General features: G+C 40.9%; 1 protein-coding gene and 1 long non-coding RNA gene across 3 annotated transcripts; one reads left to right on the forward strand and one right to left on the reverse strand.

The window, feature by feature from the left end:
* Window positions 2,208-11,889, reverse strand: LOC106504615. Its single transcript, XR_001298242.2, has 3 exons — window positions 9,645-11,889; window positions 5,533-5,683; window positions 2,208-4,822 (listed from the first exon to the last, which is right to left on the reverse strand). It is a non-coding gene; the product is annotated as an uncharacterized LOC106504615 (long non-coding RNA).
* LOC100520753 (macrosialin) lies at window positions 12,354-16,316 on the forward strand. 2 transcript variants are annotated; one of them, XM_013978575.2, is made up of 6 exons: window positions 12,354-12,606; window positions 12,691-13,187; window positions 13,364-13,483; window positions 13,615-13,687; window positions 13,800-13,970; window positions 15,983-16,316. In XM_013978575.2, the coding sequence occupies exons 1-6, from the start codon at window positions 12,369-12,371 to the stop codon at window positions 16,162-16,164; spliced, it is 1,281 nt and encodes a 426-aa protein (XP_013834029.1). In that variant the 5' UTR covers window positions 12,354-12,368; the 3' UTR covers window positions 16,165-16,316. The 2 variants fall into 2 exon arrangements, with proteins under 2 accessions (XP_013834029.1, XP_003128950.2); XM_003128902.4 differs by lacking the exon at window positions 15,983-16,316 and adding an exon at window positions 14,269-14,670.

Raw genomic sequence — 25,449 nt, forward strand, 5'->3', positions numbered from 1 at the left:
TGTCTGACAACCAATGTGAAAAGCTATTCAGTTCCTCGTCTAGCTTTTCCAAATGGTAGTACATTGATCAGCCAGGCAGTTTAATGAGTCTGCCATCTTGCATCAGCAGTTATTCTCTAAATTAAGTCATATTCCATATAAAAGCCTGATTGTTATTCAGGGTGCTTCCCAACTACAGCTGTAGGATTCGATTAAATCAATATGTTCCTGTGAGGAACAGCTTGTTGGGGGAAGACAATGTGAAAATGCACAAGGTAACAATAGAAAAAAAAAGGGGGTTTCATTTTACTAATCAAGTTTCAAGGTATGTTTTCATATCCTTGTAATGTATCTTTTCAAAGACTCCTCCTTTGGAATCTAAAGTTTTCTTGCCCCCAAAGGATGTAGATAAGAACGCTCTGAAAGTGAGAAAACGGGTTTCAGGAGATTGTCTTAGCTAAAAGCAGTATGTCTTATACATATAAGCAGAGATGTCTGGCCTGAAATAGTCTGCAAACTGAGCAAGTACCCTTATTTATCCAACGATATTAACATAAAACAGAGTTACATCATCATTGTCCTTATTTCGGCATTTAAATGATGGGCTCTGAGTGGCATCTAATCCTGTCAGAATTACAGGTACATTAGGAAGTAATACAGAATTTATTTTTAAGAAGGACCAGCCTCTATTCAATTCCAGACCCTCCCTCCACGTGTGTGAACTAAGCCATCACTTAACTCTTTTGTAGAATGAGTCACTGCTTCCTTGTTTCTTTCGCAATGTTGTTGTGTCTCTTGTTCATTTTTGTATCCTCAGGAGCTAGACCAGTGTCTGGAACACAGCAGGTACTTAAAATTTTTGAGGAATGAATGAAAGGGCTGTGAAGCCCTGTAAAGCTTCATGCTCTGGTATTATTATCATACATTTGAAGCCAGTGCATGTGATTGGTTGGATTACTGGCCCAAGTTCCTCACCCTGACATTTCCTCACCATTTGTCTTATGACTCTGCGGTTCCTCCTCCCACTGTCAGAGTGTATTTCTTAACCTCTTGACTTCTGGCTTCGACATGAAAATCATGTTGACAAGTGGGAATGGGTGAAATGGCAATTGTTCTAATTAGGCCTAGACAAAAAGAAGCATTGCATGGTTCAGCTGACTCTCTTGCTCTCTGCCATTACCATGAGAGCATAGCCCACCTAACCCACTCATCCAAGGAAGATGAGAAACTTGTGGAACATTTCCAAACAGAACCTGCTGTTGAGAACCTCCCAGGCAAGCCCCAAGCTGGATTAGCTGAACCCCTGCTAAACTGCAAAAGCATAAGCAAAGCAAATGTTTATCACTGAGTGCCTCAGAGATTCTATAGTTGTTTGTTAAAGCAGCAACAGCTAATGAATATATTTTGCAATTTAAACACTTACTGACTCTGCTGGGAAGTAACACCCTCCTAGGGAAGGAAGGGGGAAAGAACAAACACAGAGATAGATATAGCCTGATTTTCAAGAAGCTTATATGCTATTATGGATACAGACAAATATAACACCAGAAAAGCACAAGAAATGTACTATAAAGTCAAAGATGGCAATAGTAGAGGTAATGTGGCGGTCAGGGAAGATCCAGTCATTCATTCAATAAGTATTTATATAACGCTTATGCTTATTATGTGCTAGGTACTGGGAAACAATGGTTTGCAAAAAAGACTCATTATCTATCTTCAAAGAGATTACCATCTAGTAAACACAAAGAGGAGGTAATATTTGATCCTGGATAAAGAAGATACACATCTCCCCCCACACACACACACACTAGCAAAGATGAAGGAATGAGGACCCAAGCAGAATACATAGCTTGTGTCCAGGAGCACAAAAGTGGATGGAGTGATCTGAGAGAGGAAAGGATGCTGTCTCTACTTGAATGTACAGTGGAAGATTCAGGTTCTCAGAGATTATTAATCAAAGGCCAAATTTTCTCCTACAATGCTCACCAAGTCTTCTAGATTTCTAAATCTCTCTTTATTCTGAAATTTAATGTTATTATTCCATTCAGTCTTTTGCCACTTAAGTGTTAACCTTGTTCTCTCTCTCTCTCTCTCTCTCTCTCTATATATATATATATATATATATATATATATATATATAATATATATATATAATGTGTTCCATATATATATAAAATAAGTGCACATATATAAAGGCACTATACACATATACAAATATATCATATATATACATATGGTGTTAAGAAGTTATGATATAGCAATGAAGCAGACAACAAAATCTCTGATCTCACAGAGCGTACATTAAAGTGCAGTCAAGAAACAAAGTCAACAAGTTAATTATATGTTAGGTGGTGATAGTTATAATAAAGAAAAAATAAAGCAGCACATAGGAAGAAGAAATTATGAAGAGGTATAATTTTAAATAGAGAGATCACAAAATCCTTATTAATTTTTTTATGGCTGTGCCCATGGCACATGGAGGTTACATGAGGCACAGCTGGGCACTGAACCAGTGCCTCCACAGTAATGTGAGCCACTACAATCGGATTCTTAAACCACTGTGCCACAGTGGGAACTCCAAAATGTTGGTATTTTCTGAAGAAAGTAAGGAAGCAGGCCATAAGGATATCTGGGAGGTAAGCATGCCCAGTGAAGAGAACAGCACGTGCAAAGAGAGGTGGGATCATACTTAATTGATCAAAACATTGTCATGATATCACCATGGCTGGCATGGAGTGAGAGGGAAATAAGACACTGTCAGAGTGAATAGGAGCTAGACTGTGTGGGTACAGTGTTCTTGGGTCTTTCTCTGAGTTAGAGGAGGAACTATAGGAGGTTTTTGAGCAGGCAAGTTCATGATCTGATTTACATTTTAACAGGTCGTATGCTAAAGAGGTAGCAGTATAGTTTGGAGGCTACAATTCAAGTGAAAAACGAGGATGTCTTGGACCTGGGCAGCAGCAACAAAGGATGTGAGAAATGGTCCATATTGAGTGTATTCTGCAGGTAGAGTCAACAAGATTTGATCCATGATTGAAAGTATAGTGTGAGGCGATAAAAAGTAAAGGATCAGTTTAATGTGTCTGGCCCCAGTAACTGCCAATTACTGAAATAGAGTAGATTGTGAGATGAGCTACTTTCATGGAGATATATCATGAATTTAGTTTTAGACAGATTATGTTTGAGATATTTATCTCTAAATGGGGATGTAGAGACATCAATTTCATTAACCAAGAATTCAGGGAAGAGAGCTGTGCCATGGACATAAATTTGGGAGTTGTTGGCATATTAGAAGAATTTAGGACCATGGACTGGATGAGATCACCAAGTATATAACTGAAGTAGAAAAGAGAAAATGTCTTAGGAGAATACCCTGGGAATTCTACACTTTAAGTGTCAGTGATAGTAGATTTCACTAACAAAGAAGACAAAGAAGGAGATGTCTATGAAGGAAAAGAAAAATTTAGTAGAGTATGATGTCCTAAAAGCCAAGAATTAAGCAATGATCGACTGGGTCAAATGCTGACAGGCCAAAGTGAAATAGGACAATGGCATCAAGGAAGGTGATAGAGAAAAATAAAGCTGCACATAGGAGCAGGGAATTCTGAGGCAGGGTATAATGCTTTTATTACATCGGCGTGTTTGTAAGTTGATGGGAATATTAATAGAAAGAAACAATAGGATTCAGGAGAGGCAAAGGACAACTGCCAGGGCTTTGTCCTTGAGAAGCCAAGAAGGGATAGGACCTAGAGAGTTGTTACAATTTCTGTATTCCCATGGCCTAGCACAAGGCTAACGAGTTCAAAACGCTTGTTGACAGACTAATTTCTCTCATGGATGAAAAAAACAAGGAAGATGATAAGGCTAAAAAAATAACTCTTTGGAAGATATTTCATTATCCATTCAATTTTGCTGATGTTGACTACTTGTCAGGTATATGAACAAATACATTCAATTTCCTGAAGTGTGGAGTTCAAAAACATTATTGTATTTTCTTGGTATCAGAATACAAATTTCCCTATGGAACATAATGCAATTCTAATGAAAATGATGCATTTCTCTAACTAGCTATTCATGACACTATAAATACCTACAGCTAATCAACATTATGTTGAGGACTGTTACACAAGTTGATGAATATTAATTACTAATTAGTATGCATCTGGATTTCAATGTTCACATGGAACATGCACATAAAAGGGTAAAATGAAAATGTGTCCTAGAAATGGAATTACTGCTTTATTACCTAATTTCATCAAACTCTAACCCCACCAGATCCCTATCTCAAATGCAGATTTTTTTCTTCAATTTATTTTTATTTGAATGATTACATTGAAATGAAGAGTGATGTCATTGATCCTTAAAATAGTAATATTTGCCAAGGTAATTATTCAGATCTAAATATTTTTTCTATGGCTCTTTTGACATCTGGAAAAAAAGAGGTTTTCCTTTCAATGTCTCAACATCTTGCAAGTCCTCCTGGTACAATTCTAATGGGATCTACAAAAACCCTTCAAGAGGGTGGGGGGGAAAGAAAAGCATTACAAAGAATCTCTTACAGGTCTAGAGCACTTTATAGCCTTTCAAGTGTTTTCAAATAATGTCCTCTCAGTTGATTGGATCCTCATAAGTCTCTTGGGTCTCAGGGGCCAGCCAGAAAGGGTCTAAGAGCAGCTGGTAGAGCAGGAGTCAAAGATTTATCAGGAATGCCTGCTGAGGGTTATGCCCACAGAAGTGGTGCTGAAGGCACAGGTTATGGGATAGTTACCATGCTTGCTAGAGAGCAGCTGTGCCAGAAGTTGGGGTGGGTTGTTGATATGCGTAGCCATTGTCAGAGGGGTTCCTGGAAAGAGAAAACCAGTGCTGGACTCAGGAAGGTGCAGGCTGTGAAAATGAGGCTCAGATTCTGACTTTCCACCTAGAGTTATACAAGTGCAGAGTCCTAGAGTTTGTCTTGGTTGTTTAGGAGAGCCATGGTAGGAGATGACGGCTTTGTCTCAAAAGGAGGCTCAAAGATGGTAAACTAAGTGTTTTCTGTGTTACTGAGATACAACATCAAAAACCACTTTGTCCTCTTCTACGATTTCCCTCCTGACATTTGGAGATAATTCTATGGTATGTTTTACCAATTTCCACTTTGAAAATTTAAAGCAAAATTTTTTTTGAATATTGATTAAAAGCATTCAGAGCTTCCATCTTTATTCAAGCCAATGTTTTTATGAAAAAAGAGTGGTAAGAAATAAAAATAGTTAAAAGATGTCTGTGAAACCATTTTATAATTTAAAAATTGTTTTTCATGAGTTAAAATGTCACGGTTTCTTCACTTTGAAAAGAGCACTAGCATTTTGATAGTCCTCATTCGTTTTATTCAAATAGAATACAAGGGTTTTTTTTCAAAGTAATATTTGAAGTCCTTGCAGATTTGGTTTCCTCTCTCTCTCTTATAAATGTAAATTTAAGGATGATTGTGGATGGAAATCATCTTGGATACACAATTTAAAAATATGACCATATAGTATTATAGTAACAGGAAATAAAATGCATTTGGCTTACAGTTGGATGGGCTTCCCAACTCTACCGCTTTCTTGCACTGTGATTTGGTCATGTTTGAGCCTTCATTTATTCATCTATTAAGAAGCGTAATAATACTTCCCTATAAGTGTGCTTGTGAGGTTTAAATTACAATGGTTATTCCATTCTTAGCCTGTAAACAAACACACAGATACTCAATTACATGTTAGTTGTCTTCAAGTATCATTAGGTCACAAACCTACCTTTTTCTAATCTATGGGTTTTAGTGACAGCTCAAATTCAGTTTTCAAAGGTCCTCCACCAATTGCATATTTCTTAAGTGATGTTATAACACTCATGTTCTCCATCTAATCCAAGTAAGCCCACTTAATACCTTGCCTTTACTATTTCTCAAATTTAACAAAACTACCTCCAAAATTAGTTTTCCATTTTCTCCCTGAAAAATGAAAATAAAACTAAAAATGTTCAAGTTACTGTAAGTATTGCTCAGTATTAGCCAGCTTCCTGTGAGAGTCTTCCCAAAGAAAGCCTAGCAGATTGCAATCACTTAAACTCACTTAGCGACTCTCAGACCTTACTTGTAACGAAACTGTGTTCATATTTATTTGTCATTTTCTTAGTTATTTTCATCTAGGGAATGCTCTATTTCATCCCTTAAAAACTAATTTTGGGTCAGGTCCCTTCTAATATGTAATTATGTATTCCCCATAGTGATTACTGAATATATTCCCCAAGATAAGAAGTGTATTTTTTTTTTTTTTTTTTTTTTTGCCTCACATGTGGCAAATGGAAGTTCCTGGGGCTAGGGGTCAAATTAGAGCAACAGCTGCCAGCCTATGCCACAGCCACAGGAATCCAAGCCACATCTGTAACCTACACAACAGCTTGCAGCAACGCTGGATCCTTAACTCATGGAGTCAGGCCAGGGATACAACTAGCACCCTCACAAGCACTATGTTGGGTTCTTAACCTGCTGAGCCACAACGGGAACTTCAAGAACCATATTTAATAAATTATCTTACCTAAATGACAGTACCCTGTGCTTTCCAAACTTATCTGAAGATGAGAATCATCTGTTGTCCTGGCTAAAATGCAATTTCCTAGGCCCCAACCCAACCTGACAGATTTAAATTTCTAGGGAAAAAAGCACCCTAAATGATTCTTCTCATTAGAGAGGTTTGGGAAACTCTTAACTCATTTTGGAAAACAGAGATAAGCTGCTTCCATCTACCCGGAAAGGACTAGTTAAAGGTACAAGAAGAGGAATAAAAATCTTCTTGTGAGATGCACAAAGAAAGAAATGAGAAAGAGTATAAGCCCTGATCAATGTCTGTGTTTGGGGATGTGGTAGGAAGTTGAGAATGTTCAAGCTTAAATGCCTAATGAAGTTTAATTTTTCTGAGGGATAAAAATGTACAGACATCTGCTAGGGAAGAGGCAGGAAACCCATCAGGGGGTTGAAGGGCATGGTGAAAGCTGGACATATGTAAGAATGGGAGAGGGGACAGGTAAGAATCACAAAGAGTTTGAAGTGATAACTGAGTACTCTTCTCCCATAGGAATGCATTGCAGATATTAGGATAAATTCATGTTGATATAGACGGCTACAAATAACCTAACTAGGTGGAAAATTTCCTAAAGAAGGCCAACATGTATGGTAGGCAGCCTCTGATAGAACCTCCAGGGATCTTAGTCTGTTAACCACTTTCTTGTGGAATCCCCCCCCTACCCTTGTTTGTGAGTTGGACTTACTGCTTCATCTAGTGGATACAATGTGGCAGAGGTAATGGGATATCACTTCCAAGATTGGGTATTAAAAAGTCTGTTAGGAAAAGCTTTCAACTTGGATCTCTCACTCACTTTTGGACTACTCCCACTAGGGGAAAGGAGGTGCCAAAGAACCCCTGCAGAGAGGCCACATGAGTGAGACTGGAAACGGTCATCTGAGGCCTGCCAGGGGTCACATGAGTGAGCTTAGAAGTGGGTATTTTGATGGAAGGGAGTCTTGAGATGACTGCAGATCTGGTCAACAGCTTGAGTACAACCACAGTATAGATCCTGGGCCAGAGTGGCCCAGCTAAACCACATCCGGATTTCTTACCCACAGAAACTGTGAGAATGTTGCTATTACATTGCAGGAGATATACAAATGAGCATATAAAGACAGAATTAAGCAAAACAAAGAAATTAGCTAGAAATTAACCCTTTACAATATGGAATAATTTTTGTAATTGTAATTCTATTTCATTAAACACTATTCTATTTTTTTTTTTTCTTTTTAGGACTGCACCCATGGCATATGATATGGAGGTTCCCAGGCTAGGGGTCTAATTGGAGCTACAGGTGCCGGCCTATGCTACAGCCACAGGATCCAAGCTGTGTCTACAACCTACACCACAGCTCATGGCAATGCTAGATCTTTTTTTTTTTTTTTCCCACAAGTGAAATTTTATTGGTAAGCAATAATATTATTAATTATATCATAATTTTTCTTTATTCAAATTATTACTTTAATTTCAGTTTTAGAGGTAACTTTCTTTCTTTTTTTGTCTTTTTAGGGCCACACTTGCAGCATATGGAGATTCCCAAGCTAGGGGTCAAATCAGAGCTTTAGCCGCCGGCCTACACCATAGCCACAGCAATGCAGAATCCGAGCTGCATTTGTGACCTACACCACATCTCACATCAACACCAGATCCTTCAGCCACTGAGCGAAGCCAGGAATCAAACCTACATCCTCATGAATGCTAGTCAGATTGGTTTCCATTGAGCCATGATAGGAACTCGAGAGGTAACTTTTATTTCTCCTTCTCCATGTCTCTCCTTCAAATATCCATGAGCTTTCTTTGTCTTCAGAGACCTTTAATCTAGCTGACCTCTCTTAGTTGTAGAATGATTCCCTCCCTCCTTTGACTCCCAATGTTCCCTGAAAATTAATCAACCTGTTATCATTTTTTTCCCTCACCTCTATTCATCCTTCAGACAGCAGAAGTTTGATTCCTGCCTTGACTCCTTCATTGACAATGACCAGCTGAGGCCCCAGATATTATGTTACCGAGACCCTTTCTCCCTTTTCTACTGGCCACTGAATATTCCCATGACTTTCTTTCTTTCTTTCTTTTTTTTAAATCTTATTTTTTTTTAATTGTTATTTTCCCAACACAATTTTTTTTCTACTGTACAGCATGGTGACCCAGTTACACATACATGTACACATTCTATTTTCTCACGTTACCATACTCCATCATAAGTGACTAGACATAGTTCCCCATGCTACACAGCAGGATCTCATTGCTAATCCATTCCAAAGGCAATAGTTTGCATCTATTAACTCTAAACACCCAATCCACCCACTCTTCCCCTCTCCTTCCTCTCCCCATCCCCCTTGCAATGCCAGATCTTTAACCCACTGAGTGAGGCTAGGGTTGGAACCCACAACCTCGTGGTTCCCAGTCAGATTCGTTTCTGCTGAGCCACAACAGGAACTCCAACTCTATTCCATTTTTAAATACCTACAAAGTTGATTGGTACTATTTTCTATTTTTCATTAAATCCATAATTTAATTTCTTATTTATGAGGCATGTGGTATATTATTATTTTGATTTTTTCCCTTGCATATAGAAATTTTGGCCTGATGTGACAGCTGCACTCTCCTGTTCAAGTACCAATCAAAAAAAAAAAAAAAAAAAAAAAACTGTCAGAAATAAAAGCAGAGGATTAAGGAAATAACCCATTTTTAAATATTTTCTAAATCTTTAATCCTTTATTCATGACAGGAATACTGAAACAATGTAGCACTTGGTAATGACTGCAATTGTATAAATAGCATCTTTTAAATATGTAGATTTATTGGTTCTTAATATCCAGATGCTCTCAAACTCCTAAGTATCTAATATAGAAATATTTTCCACTTTATATTTTAGCCTACCAATTAATTTATCTCAAAACTAGTTTTGTATAGGCAATGATATTTATAACAATAACAACTATGTAAGAAGAATGAAACATGTTTTCTACAAGTTATGGCCAATGAAATTAATAATTATCCTGGAAAGTTAAAGTTAATATATAAAAGAAAATTCAGGAATGATATGACAGATTTATATATATAGCTCTTAAACCTAGCACTTACCTGATTTAGGTAATGTGATTCTCTGAACCCTGCTTGGCTATTAATAGATTTTCATCTATTACATCACAAATACTGATTAGATTGGTTTGAGTAATGAGCAGTCTTTATAGAATTATAAATATCCTCTAGCTTTTTATATTACCATAATGTTCTTGCTTAAGCTTACCATGTGCTCAGAGATCTTTGGAAATAATCCTTGACACTTGATGTATGAAATAATGAACACAGACTTCATAGGGTATATTGTAATAGCACACACACACACACACACACATTCAAGAATTGTAATTTCTCTTCTACTACAAAATAATGCAGGGGAATACCCATTTATAACAGTGAACATGGACACGTATTTTTTAAATTAAACTACAATTTGTGTGAACTAACAGAACTCTGAACAGCAGCGGTTTATTTTCTATATAATAATGGCAAAAAGGGCAGCAATTTCTGAAAATTAAAAATTCAGCATTTTGAGGAACCAGACAGAAGATATAAACTTATATTTAAAGTATCCTTTGCTTAATATAAGTTAAAAGTAGTAAAAATAAAATAGGACCCTTAATAAATTTTCATGAAAATTTTTAACAAATGGGACAATCATCTAATCACATGAGTTTCTTTAAAGGACAGAACTGGTATATTTGGCTTATCAAATATCTACTTGAAATATATCATCCTATTTTAGTTTAAGTTAGGCATGCTATACTCAGTTGGATTACAAAATAGCATACTGAGTCTTGAATGTTGTTTCCAAAGATATTTTATGTTAGAATTACATCTTTATACTTATCTTGCAACATCATTTTAGAATTTTAGTTCTTAGCCAAGTTAATTCATCAAATAACTTGAACTAGATTGATTGACTTTTGCATCATTTTGGGTGATTTTGGTTTGGAAGAAAGTGATTACAGTCATACCCACATATGTACACACAAGCATATGTATGCTATAAACATACAAGCTACACATACAAGCTACAACACACACACACACAAGCACAGATACACATGCCACATATGTCCACCACACAAAAAGCAGGAGTAGGTGCCTGGAATCTTGACACAGATGGCTTTAGAGCCCCGGGCCCAACTGCAGGTGATATTGTCAAACTGGAGAAGCTCAGATCATGCTGAGACTGTTTTTCTACGGCTCACACTCCATAATGAGGGAATGTAGACTACCCATCCATTCACTACCACTTAAGGAAACACTAATAACTAAAGGGCTCTTCTTTATTAAAACAAAAATCAAGACACACTTTGGGTAGAAAAATATTCAGTTAGTGCTCCAGCTTTCCAGAATTCTGTAAAACCTCTCAGTAATGCCCTTGATAGCACTAAAATATCATCTAGATAATTTTAGAGGGTTAAATTACAATAGTTCTCACTTTTTTACTTTCTCTTCAAGAATCTGTTTTGAAATTTGTATTTAATATCAGAGTCAGCTAAAAAGATTTTGCTGCTGTTTCTCAGCTGTGTATCTCTAGTGTAGACATCCATCCTAAACACAAGGTCTATAGTTTTCTAGAACTATCCATCTGGAAGTACCATAAGAACAAGAGATGCAGAAAGGCTAAAACCAAACATATCAACATTGTTCCCCTTCTCCTGCTTGTCCCCAAACCTGCCTCTGTTCCCATTTTGCCTGTGTATGACCATGGCCTGAATCAGGGGCAAAATCTGAGTCTTAATAGTCCTTGAATCTGTATTTTCTTCTCCCGCCTCACTGACAATCTTTGTACATGCCTGTATTATTTATTATTTCAGTTATTTTAGTCACAGTCTAAGTGGCCTCCTTTCCTTCACATGAGCCCCTTCTGCTTATCCTCCATATTATAAGGCAGAATCATTTATCGTAATGCAAATCAGAACATACCCCTCTCCTGCTTGGGAAAGTCATCAGTGACCCATCATTGATTTCAGAATAAAGTAAAACATGATAAGCAATTTATTTTATGGTGTTGTCTTTCTGGTCCCCATACACATCTTGCCACAAATACCAGTTTCTATTTCCTATGTGTATTGTGTGATCTTACAGAGCCCTGGATTCACACACAGTGTTCCACTAGTTAACTACTTCCCTCGCTCTTGAAAAACTCCAGACTTGAGGACTCAGGGAACATTTCAACTCATTCCTATTGAGGAAGCAGAATTATATGCATTTTTTGGTATTTGTTTTTTTGTGTTTTTGTTTGTTTTCTTTTTTTTACATTGTTTTGTATAGTATTTATTAATTCAGGAAAGAAACACAAAATTTTTAGTAAAATAACTTGAAACTGCCTGCTTTGCTTTCTCATTTCTTACTTCCCTTTCCCTCCCACCCGCCATAGGGTATAGCTCTGCTCCCCTGCTTCAGCTAATACTTACCCTTCTGTTGTGCTTTTTTTGTTGCCTAGAAAATGGTCTTGTTTACTGGGTAATATGACCTTTCTATAAGGTGTTGGGCAAGGACTATCATAAGTATCTCACATGTCTCAACAAAGAGGAAGTGATAGATGGAGCCGAGAGAGTAGAAATAAAATTTCTAATTTTACATCAAGGAGAGGGGTAGCTGCTGGCTCTGTAATCAGTTGCTAAAACTACTGGGCATGTTTTGCTGAGGTAGAAAAATGAGTCCTCAAGGAGGCCCCCAAACTCCCTCTCATTGCCCACATGACACATGACACTGACAGCTCCCACTTTGGTGACACCAGGGCCAATCATCTAACTTAATGACAAAAACCTAATGACCAAGAGACTGGTGGCTGGGGCTGAGATGCCTGAGTCAGGCTGGGGGTGCGGTTGTCTCAGTTACAGGAAGTCAAAGATTTATTTCCTCTTTTTCCAAACAAAGGCTGAGGGAAAAGGGTTGATTGAGCAGGTAGCTGGTAGGGACACAGAACCTAGATGGACTCTGGGTGGAGGCTGTTCAGTCATGAGGTTGGCTGTGATCTTCTCTGGGGCCCTGCTGGGACTTCTGGCAGGTAAGGAGACAGGCGGCTGAAGGGGAGGGACCCTGGGAAGGAGACTGCCCCAGGGTTGCTAACCAGTCTTTCCTCTGCTGAAAGCCCAGGACACAGGGAACGAATGTCCTCATAAAAAATCAGCCACTCTGCTACCATCCTTCACTGTGACACCTACGGCTACAGAAAGCACAGGGACACCTACGGCCACAGAAAGCACAGGGACACCTACGGCCACAGAAAGCACAGGGACACCTACGGCCACAGAAAGCACAGCCAGCCCTGAAACAACCAGACACAGAAGCACCACTCAAAGAACCACCACTGCAGGCACCCCCAGCCACAAGTCCACAACAGCTACTCACAATCCTGCTACCGCCACCAGTCACACAGTTCACCCAACAAGCAACAGCACTGCCACCAGCCCAGAATCCTCCACCGGATCCCCCCACCCAGGACCACCTCCACCCACTCCAAGTCCTAGCCCATGCTCCAAGGAGGTGAAAGGAGACTACACTTGGACGAATGGCTCCCAGCCCTGCGTCCACCTCCAAGCCCAGATTCAGATTCGAGTTCTATACCCAACCCAGGGTGGAGGAAAGGTAAAGCTAAAGACAGTGGAGGACATGAGGGGAAGGTGATGAGGCTTTCTGCTGTGGTTTGGAAGGGAAGGAAGAGTAGAGAAGGGGACATATACAGGATGAAGATGATAGGAACAAGGGACCTTGAATGGCACAGCTGTGTAATCCTGTGGCGCTCCCATCTTTAACTTCTACAGGCCTGGGGCATCTCTGTAGTGAACCCCAACAAAACCAAGGTCCAGGGAGGCTGTGAAGGTGCCCATGCCCACTTGCTCCTCTCATTCCCCTATGGACAGCTCAGCTTTGGATTCAAGCAGGTACTAACTCCTCATCCTTCACTCTCACTCTCCAAGTGCCTTATCCCTACCAACCCCTTGCCACACTCCTTACTCTATATCTGGTTGTCACTCTCCCCTGCTGCCCTGAGTCTTCCTGGTCACTTCCCCAGGAGCCACTGAAGAGCACTGTCTACCTGAACTATATGGCTATTGAGCACAACGTGTCCTTCCCCGGGGCAGTGCGTGAGTAACCTTCCCTCTTTCATCATTTGCACTTCATGTCTGGGCTCCTGAAAGGACCTATGCTGGGCTGTGAGGATATGGACATGGAGCTGACTTTTCCTCATTCTTTTAGAGTGGACATTCTCAGTTCAGAATTCATCCCTTCGAGAGCTCCAAACCCCTCTGGGCCAGAGCTACAGTTGCAGAAATGCAAGCATCATTCTTTCACCAGCTTTCCACCTCGACCTGCTCTCCCTGAAGCTACAAGCTGCTCAGCTGCCCCCCACAGGGGCCTTTGGACCAAGTAAGACCTAGTCCTTCCCTCCTAGAATTCTCCCACTGCACTGAAAACCCCCACCCAGGCCTATAATCTCCCTTCTTGCACCCCCCGAGTTTCCTCCCCCTCTCAAGTTTGTCATAGCGAGGGCAATTGTCCTCCCCTCTGCTACACTCTGCCCATTCTCTCTCTTTATTTCCTGCTGGGTCATCTAGGTGAGCTTCTCACCAACTTCCAACTTCCCAATATGCCCTGTGTTCCCTCCTCTCACCTTTATCCACCCCCACCACCATTATGATGTCTATGTGCCCTTTCTTTCTTCCAGATTTCTTTTGTCCCAGTGACAAATCCAACATGCGGCCTCTCATCATCAGCCTGATTTTAATTGGCATCATAATCTCGATGTTCGTTACCTTCCCCTTCATACGGAGACGCCGACGCATCTACCAGCTCCTCTGAACATCTGCCCCAATGAGGGCCCCAGAGGGTGCCCTCATTTCTCTCCACTCTACTGACTCAGGGACAAAGTTACCGTCCTTCTCTGTCTTGATGAACAAAAGCAGAGATAGTGCATTTGAGAGGGATGAGGGAAGAGATGTTTATTAAATAGGACTGATTCCCCCTTCCCCATCTCCAGTGCGAGAACAGTAAAACCTGCTCACATCTTTATCTTTGTTTTTTTCTTGTCCTTCCTGCCAGGATTAAAAGCCATGAGTTTTGTGTCACATGCCTTTCTGCACCTTCCATGTCTCAGGGAGCCAGAAACAGCTGGTGAGGAAGGATGAAAATGTCACTCTGTGACCCAGTGCCCTCATGGGTCCATCCCCCAAAGCCTGTCACGCCTGGTGTCAAATCCCTTCTCCCTTTTCTTCTGGGGCCTCTGGCTGCTCCAGATCCCTGTCTCCTCCCAACCTGGAGCCACCTTCGCAGGAGCCTCCTTCCTGACCCTCACATACAATTCTACATAAAACAAGCAGCAATAGCAATGAGTGTGGGTGGGAAGGTCACAGATGTGTTCATTTCTTTCCAAAGGCTGAACTGGTGGCTCCTTAGCAACAAGAATGTGTCCATGCTAGAGAACAGCCCAGATTAAACCCTTCTGCACCTGGGATGCTCCTAGCTCAACTGCAAAGGGTTTTTGTCAACCATGGGAGGGGTGGGCACTCTGACTTCCGCGTACAATTACCCTCTAAACTGCTGGGAACAACATGCCTCTAGCCTGGGAAGCCAACCCTGAAGTCCTAGTGGTGGTGGGTGGCACCCTCCAGGGCAGCCTGTGTTCGTATTATAAAAAGTACCTCCCAGACCATCAAGCCTGCATGACCAATGAGTGCCACTACCCCTTTTACAGCTGACCATGGACAATCCCAGGGGCTAGAATAGGGCCCTTCCTATTCTAGCTGTGTAAGGAGAATTGCAAACCTTGTAAAGAGTCTTGTATGGCTGCAAAAACAACCACCACCGGGACCTGGAGACACACCACTTTGAGGGCAACTTTGACATTGATGGCAGCACACCACATGGCAGAGAAACAGTAACCTCGCTACCATGTTGCAGATACTACGTATGACCTTGCAGAACATGGCACAGGAGTCCCTGAAGGGTACAGGACTTTGGAAGGCATCCAGCCACCTGAGCGGGATGGCCAGGCCCAGGTCCATTGAGAGTTGGAATCCTGGTGCTGCATGGCAGAGAGAACCCCGGGCCCTTGTCTCACAGAGGTAGCTAGGAATGGGCCCTCAGCAGGGTGGGGGCTCTGCTGTCGCCCCAAACTGGGCTTGCCTTCCCCACCTCCCCCGCTGGCCTCTGCTTCACTGTCCTGGCCAAGCAGTGGCTGGCACACCTATCCACCAAGGCCTGAGCAAAGCTGAGGAGGGAGAAGCATGGATCCGGCACCTAAGGAGGGCTGCCTGGCTCATGCCGTCCTGCTCCCATCCCATAGGATGCTGTGTCCTCTGCAGATGCTGAGTACAGGAGATAGAAAACTACAGAGCTCCCACTCAATGCCATTTTACAGATGCATGCTTCTTCTCCCTCAGCTTCTAACAATGAAAATCAGCTGGAAGAAGGCAAAACGGTGCCCAGAAGGAAGAGCGGAGAAATGCGGGAGGATAAATCCTGCTGCCAAAGGGAAAGTATAAACCAAGATGCAAACAAGGGAACTGCCCAGGCCTACAGCTTCAGCACCTTAAAACTCCAGCACAGGGCGGGTGCCTCCTGAAAACATGGTCCCCAGAAAGAGATGCCTTTGTCTTTTAGGTACTGGGAAGATTTATTTTATAGATCTGTATTGATTTTTAGTTAGCTCTCGCTCTGTACTTTTCTTGAAAACAAATAAATAGTGGCAGAAATTTATTACTGCACAGAACTGAAGCAGGAAATGGCAGAAATTTCAACACCATTAAGCTTCATGTTTGCATGCACATGCTCTTGTTCTCTTCCTCTCTTCCTCTCTTTCTCTTGCTTCACATTAGAATATTTACTTCATTTTCTCCACTGAATAACATGGTGATGAACATGGGAATATGATCTCACTGTATTACACTGATAAACTATCAGTACACAAGAGCCAAAAAGCAAGAGTTTTTTGTTTTTTGATTTTTTCTCTAGGTGTATTAGAAAAAAAAACTTGGAGAAGACGTGTATTGGTTTTCTTGTGGTGCATGTCCACCTCTGGACTGTCACTGTGGGCAGGCAGGATGACTGAGTACTAGGACTGATTGTTCCTGACACACATCTCCCCCTGATGTGGCCCAAGATTTAGGATGTCTTCTGTACCAATGCCATGTAAAGAAATTCTGGCCCTCCTGGGTTACCTACCACCCTGTCCATTGATTACTCCGGGGCAAGGACATTGGGCTCTGTTACCAGAAAGTGGATTGGACTGAGAGAGTCCTAGGTCAACTAAAACAAGACTCAGAACTGCCTCCAAACACTCCATAAATCAGATTAAGAGAGTCAGAGTAACAGTCCTAAAGCATGGTTTAAGTTATACAGCCATCTGCCCTCACTCTACAATCCTTTGTTAAATAAATTTCACATCCCTAGTAAGTCATTCAACCTCCCTCTGCAACAGATTAGGTTGAAATAGGTTATGATTATCAGTAACTTTCTTTTTTCCTTTGGAAACCTCCATTTGATTAACCTAAACAAGAAGGGAAAAATGTTTGTTAGTGAAGAAGGAGAATTCTCAAAGATGATACTGCTTCTAATACATGCCATTTCACATAATGAGTTCAGGGAAAAGTTATAAACCCACATTCCTTTCAGTCCTGTGAAATTTTGAAAACTGTCTTTCTGGTGGGACAAAGGAGTCTGTCACACATCAGCAGTGTTTCTGTCTTTTGACAAACTGCTCTTTATGTTTCCTTTACCTTATGTAAGATCTCACCTGTTCAAGTCTTTAAAGGTGATGAAGGCATCATCATGGATGACACGTCTTTCTGGAATTTTAAGTGAGAAATGTTTATTTTAATACAGATATGATCTCATAGCTGACAATTATGTTGTTACGTATATCCAAGTGCCAGGGAAATGATAAGTATTTCTAGTGGTAAAAAATGACTTTCCTCTAGTAACTATTTATACATCTTATAAATAGAATAATTGCATGAAGAATGAATTCAAATTAGACGAAAAAAAAAAAAGATTTGTAAAAAGGAGACAGCACCTAAGAGATTTATCCAAAGGTCTGAAAGGTTTATACTAAATATATAATTATTCACTGTCCAGTGCTTCCTGAAAGGACCACAGTAGCTGTCTAAAGGAAAGGGTACATTAAAATGGGGGTGAGTTCTCAATTATAGGTAATCGAGCTGTGATTTTTCTATTTAAAAGCATCAGGATATTAGTAGACAGATTCAGAAAGGCAGCAATGACTTGAGGTTAAGAGTTCAGTACTCAGAGAAAAAAAAATCTAGCTTTAAACTTCTAATTAACTTAAATTCTCTCTCTACTTTGCTAATCCTAGGTAAAGGATCTGTTGCCTGGAGGCACTGCCCTCTAGCTACTAAAGAGCTAGTGGCACTGCATTCTAGCTATTGAAGAATTCTAATTACTTTTTTGTTGTTGTTTCTCTCTTTTTCCGCCACTCCCACAGCATATGGAAGTTCCCTGGCTAGGGATCAAATCCACAGCTGTCATGACTGATGCCATAGTTTTGTCAACACCATATCCTTAATCCACTGCCCTGGGCCAGGGATTGAACCTGCACTGCCACAGAAACAACAGCTGATCCTTAACCTGATGAATTGTCATTACATTTTATCTTTCTAGAATTGGTTGCTCTTTAGGGCTTGGCTTGCCCCCAAACAACTACAGCAGATCAACCTGACAATTGTCGAGTCAAGTGGGGAAATGTTCCCCACATTGTTTAAAGGCTGGTTTCAGCTTCCCTTGATATTTGTTTCCACTCTACCATGCTGTTAATAACTCAATATCCTACTTCAATCTAGACAATGATATCAGAGTCGATGCATCAGATAACTACCACATTTTATTTAAGGGCTACAGTGTGATGGGATTCTCAGTGTCCCCATCTTTAGAAGAAAACATTGCCTTCCCATCATTCATGTTTCCATAGGGGAATATTACCTGCACTTTGAGCTTTTATTTCATTAATTGCTTCCTGGAGGAGGAATAGTGCTTTTTCTAATAGATAAAACATTTTACTTATATGTCTTCACTCCCTCCTGTGTGTGTGTGTGTGTGTGTGTGTGTGTGTGTCCATGTGTGTGTGAGACTACAGTTGCCTGTGTTAAAGTGCAGTCTAGTCTGCTCTCTCCAAACTAGGGTTAACTTTATGAGAACAGGCTCTTCTGAGGTAGCAAAGTCTTGGATCTCTCTTTTTTTTTTTTTTTTTTTTTTTTAGTGTTTAGGGGGGTGGGATATATGGTTAATATCATCAATAACTTGACATTTTTATCTTTATCTGATAAACTCTAGTGTCAAGTAGTTCAGAACTCAAACACAGAACAAACATGGGTTTTGTTTAGTAGTTTCTCTAAGATACATACTTTGGGACATTGGTTGGAAACTTTGGGAAAAATGATACAAAGCAAAGGCTGGAGACCAAATAACTGGCAGCACCAGGGGGTGTGGCTTTAGGCATTAGCTTAAGTAAGATTAACAACGACTGGCTGAAACCTTAGCAATTTTCAGGGGCTCTGCTGCCCCAGGTGCCTGAATTTTACATTGGTGGAGATAATTTCTCATTTGTATAACCTGGACAAATATGTGAGAATCAGACTCTGGTAAATATGATTTCTGTGGAATCTGGACCTTCTCAGAGCCCTGAAGTTTTGACAGTGTTGATTGCAACACTGGTTGTTTGTATCTGGTGTGGGATTCCGCAGGTAGAGGCCATGGACATAAGACTCCACAAGCCTAAGAAGGAGGGCTCCTGACACGCAGTCCCTGCAGCAAGACCTTGACTTCCTCAGGCATCTGTGCCACAGGCACAATAGCTGCATGGATTATTAGCAAAGAAAACCTTTTAGTCCCAGGGAAAGCTCACTTTACAAACAGCGGAGTCTCAGTTATTGCTTCTGTTGGACTTTTCAGCCATGTATGCAGGTCAAGACACTGGGGCTTTGAACAAAAAAGGTGTCTGAAATCTATAAGAGCATTTGAGGCTTAAATTGTTATTATCAGATAGCTCTAAATTCTGCTGTCCTTTCATGTTGTTTTTAATTACCTCCTGGGCCAAGGAAAGGAACTGCAGTTTCTCCACAGGTTCTTAAGGGCAATACTGAACCAGACAGCCTCAAATATGTTAATTACACTCAGAAGTTACTATGCTTTTAGATTTAAGAAACTGAAAATTAAGGCTTACAGCCGCATAAGGATGGCAATTTGTATTAATACATAAGAAAAGGGATGTCCTTATTATAAGAAAATATGTCATCTGCTTGAAAGAAGTTGAGAAATAATACAGTAAAAATATTATAGGACGGCTGACATCACCAAGATGGCAAATAGGAGGTCCTGGACTCTCTTTTCCCTCATGACATGGATCCAACAGAAACACATGTATCAACTCTCTTCGTGAGAAATCAAGAATATAGTAAGAGGATTCTGCACCCCAGGTGAGTTAAAAACTAGCACCACCAAGACTGGTAGGTAAAGCAGAGACATGCTTTCACCAAAATGCCCACTCCCAGAACAGTCCCCTATAGCTAGAAGAAAGCCTCCAGCTCCCAGCTTCTCCTGAAGAGCAAGTGAGGCTGCACATCTAACACCCCACTTCCCTGGGTTCTGCCTGAGTGAATGACTTCTCTCTTTCCTTTGAGAACTGATGTAGTCTGGAATTATTGTAGTCCCTCATGGGCTACAGAGAACAAAACAGCAGTCAGAACAACATGCAGGCACTCACCACAGCTCTTCTCTCTGGCTCAATGCAGGGTAGGTGGTGATACACCCCAGCTTCCAACTTCCACTACCAAAGAAACTGGCTTCTATCTTGCCTGTCTCAGACATCTGACAGGGCCCATCATATACTAGTCCCTGATACAGAGCTCAAAGCCATTTTTTATTCATTTTTTATTTTTTTCTCAACGAATTTATTACATTTATAATTGTACAATGATCATCACAATCCAATTTTATAGGATTTCCATCCCACAACCCAGCACCACCCCCACACCCTCTGAACTGTCTCCTTTGGAAACCATAAGTTTTTCAAAGTCTGTGAGTCAGTATCTGTTCTGCAAAGAAGTTCATTCTGTCCTTTTTTCAGATTGTACATGTCAGTGAAAGCATTTGATGTTGGTGTCTCATTGTTTGACTGACCTCACTTAGCATGATAGTTTCTAGGTCCATCCATGTTGCTAAAAATGCCAGTATTTCATTCCTTTTAGTGGCTGAGTAATATTCCACTGTGTATATGTACCACATCTTCTTGATCCACTCCTCTGTCAGTGGGCATTTAGGTTGTTTCCATGTCTTGGCTATTGCAAATAGTGCTCCAATGAACACTGGAGTACATGTGTCTTTTCGAGTCATGGTTTTCTCTGAATAGATGCCCAGGAGTGGGAGAAGGAGAAATTGCCAACTAAGAATACTATTCTTTACAAAACTGTTTTTTTCAAAAATGAAAGAGAGATAAAGACTTTCTCTGACAAACAAAAGCTGAAGGCCTTCACCAGACTTGCCTTACAAGAAATGCTAAAGGGAATTCTTCAACTTAAAATAAAAGACACAGACACCAACATGATAATATAGAAAGTACAGAATTCATTGCTAAAGATAAGTATATTGACAAATATTAACATATTAGTATTACAATGCTAGGTAAATCGCTTTTAATTCTCATATAAAAGTTTTTAAAGGTATTAAAATAACTATAACACATTAATGAACATATATATAAGTTGTGATATCAATGACAAAGTGTTGAAAGGAATAAAACTGTAGAAATTTTGTATGCAATAAAAATTAACTTGCGAGAGAAGGCAAGATGGTGGAAGAGTAGGGGGACACGCTCACCCTCTCCCACAAATACAACAAAAAAAAAACACATCTACATGTTAAATGACTTGCATAGAACAACAACTAAATGCTGGCAGAAGAACTTAAACTTCCAATAATGGCAAGAATCTGATGACATAACTGGGTAAAATAAGAGAAAAGAGAGTGAGAGAAGGGGAATCGGGACCAGACGGGCACTCCCAAAAGGGAACTGTGAAAGGAGAAAAGGAACCCACACCCTGGAAAGTCACCTAATTGATGGAAAGATCAACCGAGTTGGAGGGATCTCCAGACACCGAGAAGAGCACAGCAATAAGTCTGGGATCTGAAAAGCAGAGTGAGAGCCGAACAGATCATCTGAACTACTGGCACAGTCACCAAAAACCAAGATGTTTGGGTGGGGGCTGGGCACGAAGACCTCGGCTCTCCTGAGGTTAGTCCCCAGGAGCGTGCTGGGGTTGGCGGTGCGGAGACATCCTGGGGAACTAGGAAGCGGTTGGTCAGGTTGGCAGTGTGGAGATAGCTTGGGGGACTAGGAAGCGGTGGGTCGGCTTGGTGGTGAGGAGACAGCCTGAGGGATTAGAAAGCCGTGCCTCACAGGTGGAGGGAGCAATATACTAAGGGCTGGGGAGTGGAAAGCCACAACAGAGGAAGCCTGGGAAAAGAGCTGGACCCACAGGAGAGACAAGGCACCAGTGTTGGGGAGGGGAGGAGAGGAGAGGAGGGGCCAGCCGCCATAGAATACTCTTTGCACCCCAGTGAGCATGCTTGCCCACCAGCTAACAGAGAGCAGTGCTACCCAGTGCATACCCCCTCCCCTACCCTGGTGCCTGACCTGAGGTTGCCTGCCATCCTAGAGGGCTGGCCTCACCACTTGCAGGAAGTCAACCACCTCAGGGGCTTTCCCCACCCTGGCCTGCCCACCCTCTGGAGGGGATACATTCTCACTGAGCAGCACCCAGCACCACCAGCCCCCTGGAAGAGCTCTGCAGCCCAGAAACGCCAGAGGAAGCTCTGCCAGGCCACAGGAAGTCTGCCTCCATCGTGCTGGGCAGTCCTGCCAGTTCCAGCTGCCCAAAGTGCCCCTTTGTCTCCCAGTGGCCCGGCTAGCCGCTCCCACCTTCAGGAGGTGCTGCACTCCCGTGGAGCAGTTGCCCAGCACCACCAACCCCCTGGAAGAGCTCTGTGGCCCAGAAGCACTAGGGCAAGACCCGCTGGGCAACAGGAAGTGTGCCTCCATCGTGGGGCTCCTGCCAGTTCTGGCTGCCCTGGGGAAGTGCTTCTTTGTCTCCCAGCAGCCTGCCTAGCCACTCCTGCCCTCGGAAGGTGCTGCACTCCCATGGAGCAGCTGCCCATAACTGCGTGCCCCCTGGAAGAGCTCCACAGCCCAGAAATGCCAGAGCAAGCTCTGCCCAGCACAGGAAGACTGCCTCCATCATGGTGTGGACCTGCCAGTCCCACCTTCCCTCAGGAAGTCCTCCTTTGCTTCACAGTGACCCTGCTAGCCCCCCCACCACCCTCAGGAAATGCCCTGCTGCCTCAAAGAAGACCGGCCAACACTGCCAGCCCTTGGGAAACACTCCACAGCAATGCCAGGGCAAACACTGCCCGGCCACGGAGAGTACACCTCCACCAAGAAAAAGAAAATAACAAGCAAGATGAAGAAGCTCAGAAACCATTCCCAGTTAAACCAACAGGAGAACTCACCTAAAGCAGTCAAAAATGAAACAGACCTCTGCAGTCTGACAGACTTTGAGTTCAAAAGGGAGATAGTGAAAATACTGAAGGAATTAAGAGAAGATATGAACAGTAATGCAGACACTCTCAGAAAGGAGCTAGAAAATATCAGGAGGAGCCAAGAAAAACTAGAACATTCATTTGCAGAGATACAAACTGAGCTAAGAGCAGTAAAAACCAGAATGAATAATGCAGAAGAACGAATTAGTGATGTGGAAGAGAGAATAATGGAAATCACCCAATCAGGACAGCAGACAGAAAACCAAATGAAAAAAACATGAAAGCAATATAAGAGATCTATGGGATAATATAAAGTGGGCCAATCTATGCATAATAGAAATTCCAGAAGGAGTAGAAAAAGATAAGGGGATGGAAGATATATTTGAAGAAATTATTGCTGGAAACTTCACAAATCTAAAGGAAACTGATTTCAAGATACAGGAAGCACAGAGAGCCCCAAACAAGTTGAACCCAAATAGACCCACACCAAGACACATTATAATAAAAATGGCAAAAGTTATTGATAAAGGGAAGATCCTAAAGGCAGCAAGAGAAAAGCAAAATGTCACTTATAAGGGAACCCCCATAAGGCTATCATCTGATTTCTCTATAGAAACTCTACAGGCCAGGAGGGAATGGCAAGAGATATTTAAAACACTGAGAAAAAATATGCAACCTAGAATACTCTCTCCAGCAAGAATATCATTTAAAATAGAAGGGAAAATATAAATTTTTTCCAACAAATAAAAGCTAAAATAATACAGCAATACAAAACCCATTCTAAAAAAATATCGAAAGGGTTTCTTTAAATCAAAAAAAAAAAAAAAAAAAAAAAAAAAGAGAGAGAGAGAGAGAGAGGAAGGACTAGGATGGAGGAAACCACAATCAGAGAGCAGTCACTCAAATAAGTCAGCCTACAGATCTAATCATGAACAGGTATAAAACAAAATAAAATTAAAAAGAAAGAAAGAGACATCCAAAATCATAAAATGTGGATAAGGGAAGTAGGAAATAAAAAGATTATTTTTTAAAATTTCTTTCTTTTTTTAATTTTAGTATGGTAGTGAAGTGTTTGAACCTACAGGACTATCAGGCTAAAACACACAATTATAAGAAGGGGTTAACATACTTAAAAAACAGGGCAACCACAAGCCAAAACCAAACATTGCATTCACAAAAAATCAAAGAAAAACACTCGAGCAGAAAATAATTGGAGACCATCCAACTAAAAAAGGAAAGAATGGAGAATCATAGAATCAACTGGAAAATGAGGTTTAAAATGGCAATAAATAATCATCTACCAATTATCACTTTAAATGTCAATGGACTGAATGCTCCAATCAAAAGACACAGAGTGGCTAATTGGATAAAAAAATAAAAATCTTCAATCTGCTGCCTACAGGAAACTCACCTTAGGACGAAGGACACATATAGATTGAAAGTGAGGGGGTGGGAAAAAAATATTTCATGCCAATAGACATGACAGGAAAGCAGGAGTTGCAATACTCATATCAGACAAAATAAACTTTAAAAATGAAAGCCATAAAGAAAGACAAAGAAGGACACTATTTAATGATTAAAGGATCCATTCAAGAAAAGGATATTACTATCATCAACATATATGCCCCAAATATAGGAGCACCCAGATGCATACAACAAATATTAACAGACATAAATGGAGAAATTGATGGGAATACAATCATAGTAGGAGACTTTAATACCCCACTCACACCAATGGACAGATCCTGTAGACATAAAACCAATAAAGCAACAGAGATCTTGAAGGAAACAATAGAAAAGTTAGACTTAATTGACATCTTCAGGACACTACATCCAAAAAAATCAGAATACACACTCTTCTCAAGTGTACATGGAACATTCTAAAGAATTGATCACATACTGGGGCACAAAGCTAACCTCAACAAATTTAGGAGCATAGAAATTATTTCAAGTATCTTCTCTGACCACAATGGCATGAAACTAGAAATAAACCACAGGAAAAGAAATGAGAAAAAACCTACTACATGGAGACTAAAAACCATGCTACTAAAAAACCAATGGGTCGATGAGGAAATCAAGAAGGAAATTAAAAGATACCTCAAGACAAATGATAACGAAGGCACAACCACTCAAAATCTATGGGACACCACAAAAGCAGTGCTCAGAGGGAAATTCATAGCAATACAGGCCTTCCTCAAAAAATAAGAAAGATCTCAAATTGACAACTTAACCCAACACCTAAATGAATTAGGAAAAGAAGAACAAAAAAGACCTAAAGTCAGCAGAAGGAAGGAAATTATAA

This window comes from Sus scrofa, chromosome 8 (assembly GCF_000003025.6).
Source record: "Sus scrofa isolate TJ Tabasco breed Duroc chromosome 8, Sscrofa11.1, whole genome shotgun sequence".
Lineage (NCBI taxonomy): Eukaryota > Metazoa > Chordata > Mammalia > Artiodactyla > Suidae > Sus > Sus scrofa.

Coding starts and splice junctions, on each gene's coding strand:
- LOC100520753 (XM_013978575.2), top strand. CDS start 12,369: ATGACCAAGAGACTGGTGGCTGGGGCTGAGATGCCTGAGTCAGGCTGG. Junction 13,688..13,799: donor GTCCTTCCCCGGGGCAGTGC/GTGAGTAACCTT, acceptor TCATTCTTTTAG/AGTGGACATTCTCAGTTCAG. Junction 13,971..15,982: donor CACAGGGGCCTTTGGACCAA/GTAAGACCTAGT, acceptor CTTCTCCCTCAG/CTTCTAACAATGAAAATCAG.